Consider the following 3,019-nt stretch of genomic DNA (forward strand, 5'->3'; position numbering starts at 1 on the left):
CCAGGTTCCGGTTCTTCAGTATTTGTAATTAAAAAGCGATAAGGATTGGGTTGTGGTGACCAGGGGCCAAAGTAAGAATTGCATAATTACACCCTCTGCTTCTCAGTCAGAAGAGATTGTGGGGTGAGGGACAAGTGGGATGAGAGAAGGAGGATTAGGTATGCTGATACCCCGTAATTAATCACTTCAGCGCCACCAGTGGCCACGGCCTCAGTGATGCCCCTTCCCATGGTAGGCAGCACTGTCTCCTCCATGGGGATAAAACATGCAAGTATGCTTATACCCCTCCAGTTAATTCCTGCTGCTATGTGCCACTATCTCCTGCAAGAAAGAGAGAAGTGTGTCAACGAGTGTTGTGCAATATGCTTGAGTAACGTGGTTGTCATGGTTGAATAACTCCCAGTGTGTGCGAGCTGTGAGTGCGAGGCTTGAAACAGTGCTAAGTGAGTGAGAGTGAGGTAAAGCATATTGAGTCTTGATTGATAAGTGTTTGTTGTTAGGTGAGTGATGAGGATGTAGGGAATTGAACTAATGGTGCAACCGGTAGGATATGCCATTTGAAGATGAACTCACTCAGCTTGACAACTAATGTGAGATCATTAAACTTCTTCCTGCACTGCATTCATCTTCGAGGAGCAACGCTGCTTGCATTGATGTCCGCCGCTATTTAAGAACATAAGAACATAAGAAATAGGAACAGGAGTAGGCCATACGGCCCCTCGATCTGATTCTGGACTCAGCTTCACTTCCCCGCCCGCTCCCCATAACCCCTTAGCCCCTTATCATTTCAGATACTGTCTATTTCTGCCTTAAATTTATTCAATGTCCCAGTTTCCACAGCTCTCTGAGACAGCAAATTCCACAGATTTACAACCCTCTGAGAGAAGAAATTTCTCCTCATCTCTGTTTTAAATGGGCGGCCCCTTATTCTAAGATCATGCCCTCTAGTTCTAGTCTCCCCTATCAGAGGAAAATCCTCTCTGCATCCACCTTGTCAAGCCCCCTCATAATCTTGTACGTTTCAATAAGATCACCTCTCATTCTTCTGAATTCCAATGGCCCAACCTACTCAACCTTTCCTCATAAGTCAACCCCCTCATCTCCAGAATCAACCTAGTGAACCTTCTCTGAACTGCCTCCAAAGCAAGTATATCCTTTCTTAAATATGGAAACCAAAACTGCACGCAGTATTCCAGGTGTGGCCTCACCAATACCATGTATAACTGCAGCACTCCATCTCCTTTGCAATAAAGGCCAAGGTTCCATTGGCCTTCCTGATCACTTGCTGTACCTGCATACTATCCTTTTGTGTTTCATGCACAAGTACCCCCAGGTCCTGCTGTACTGCCACCTGACCATGTGGCTGGAGGACCACCTGCCCTCTTCCCCCCACCCTCGAGATTACAAGACATCTCTCCTCCATTCTACCTCAGCATGGAGAGCGTAGGCTGCATGCAGCAATCATTTAAAACAGCAGGCTGCATGAATTTAACATGTTTTTTTTTCTCGTTTTTTTTCTGATTAACAATTCTTTATTAATAGAATCAAGGCCACACCATGCCCAAATTTCAAAAGAATAGAAATCTGTATTGCTGTGAGACGATAATGGACATTATAGATAGAAAGCAGTAATAATAAGCAGAGATTGCATCAAGATGTTGACAGAGTTCGGTCACAAAACAGCTCCCGCCATGGACAGTGAAGCGTACAGTACTTGCCCTCAATTCCCACCTCCAAAGTAACCATATTCCTGTTGTTGCTGTAAGACTCCCAACAGCTGAAATAGGCTGGTGAATGTCAGCCCGAGGGTGATGACCACGAAAAGCACGGTCAGTACGGTGGCGGCGATGTTGAGTGATCGGGCTGTGGCTGCATAGTGCTGAGCTCCTTCGACATCTCCCACAACTTTCCGGTCTCTAGATTTGACCGAGTAGGCCAGCGCCATGAAGCCCAGGCAGCAGAAGTTCATGCAGAAGAAGTTGAAGATGGACCAGACAAAGTGGTCGCGGAACGGCGGTTGCACGGGGAGTGGGTCGGGCCGCTCTTCCTTCAGCCCCTGGTATGGATAGGTGCTGATCATCGCCATCTGGTTAACTCTGTACTCCATCCCGGGGCATCACAATGAACAGGTGCGGGTTAATCGCGATCCCTGTGCTTGTTTGCTGGGGTTATCAACTTTAAGTCCCACAATCTTTAACAATGCACACGTCTCTGATTAGTTTGAATATAAACAGAGTGTCCTGATCTGTCAGAATTTCTTCTGAAATTGCTACCCTGGAAATACCCTTACCAATTCATGCTTTTTGATGCTATGTTCCATAATATGCCTCTGGATACCATACGTTGCATAAGCAACATACTGGTATCACTTGGACACCTTTCCAAAAGCTCCACCATGTCCATAGCAATTCTTTTGAAGCATGTATCGATTATGGGTAGGCAACTAACAGAGCACGGAGATGAGATTTATGTGCTGTCAATTGACATTCTGGATAGGAAGTTTGTTTTTTATTCATTCCCTGGATGTGGGCATTACTGGCAAGGCCAGCATTTATTGCCCATCCCTAATTGCCCTTGAGAAGGTGGTGGTGAGCCGCCTAATTGAACCACTGCAGTCCGCATGGTAAGGTACTCCCACAATGATGTAGGGAGGGAGATCCAGCATTTTGACCCAGCGACTACAATGAAACTTCATAATACAATAGATTATATTACAATACAATAGAAGTTCTTTATAAATCCCTGGCCAAAAGAATCGTCGTAAGATTTTCTGCTGGGTTTTTTTCTACCTCATTGATGTCCGCCCAACAAACATTTATATGGCAGAGCTAATATTTGCTGTCGATAGGGTTTTGGAACCAATAGTTGCCCCATGCTCACTGGTCACCTTGTACAACAAATCATTCTCAATTATATAGTAAGGCACAGCCCTGTTTAATTTACCTTCTATCAGGTGTCCATTAACAGATACCACTTTGGTTTTCATATTCTGAAAAGCCAGGTCATTAGATTGTTCCCG

General features: G+C 45.1%; 1 protein-coding gene across 1 annotated transcript; it reads right to left on the reverse strand.

Moving 5' to 3' along the window:
• Positions 1 to 1,720: 1,720 nt before the first annotated feature.
• Positions 1,721 to 2,107, reverse strand: LOC139263876 (dispanin subfamily A member 2b-like). Its single transcript, XM_070879944.1, has one exon. The coding sequence runs from the start codon at positions 2,105 to 2,107 to the stop codon at positions 1,721 to 1,723; it is 387 nt and encodes a 128-aa protein (XP_070736045.1).
• Between the last annotated feature and the right edge of the window lie 912 nt (positions 2,108 to 3,019).

Source organism: Pristiophorus japonicus, chromosome 5 (assembly GCF_044704955.1).
Source record: "Pristiophorus japonicus isolate sPriJap1 chromosome 5, sPriJap1.hap1, whole genome shotgun sequence".
NCBI classification, from domain to species: Eukaryota; Metazoa; Chordata; class Chondrichthyes; family Pristiophoridae; genus Pristiophorus; species Pristiophorus japonicus.

Bases quoted from the DNA above. Each gene is read 5' to 3' on its own strand.
- LOC139263876 (XM_070879944.1), bottom strand. From the start codon at position 2,107: ATGGAGTACAGAGTTAACCAGATGGCGATGATCAGCACCTATCCATAC.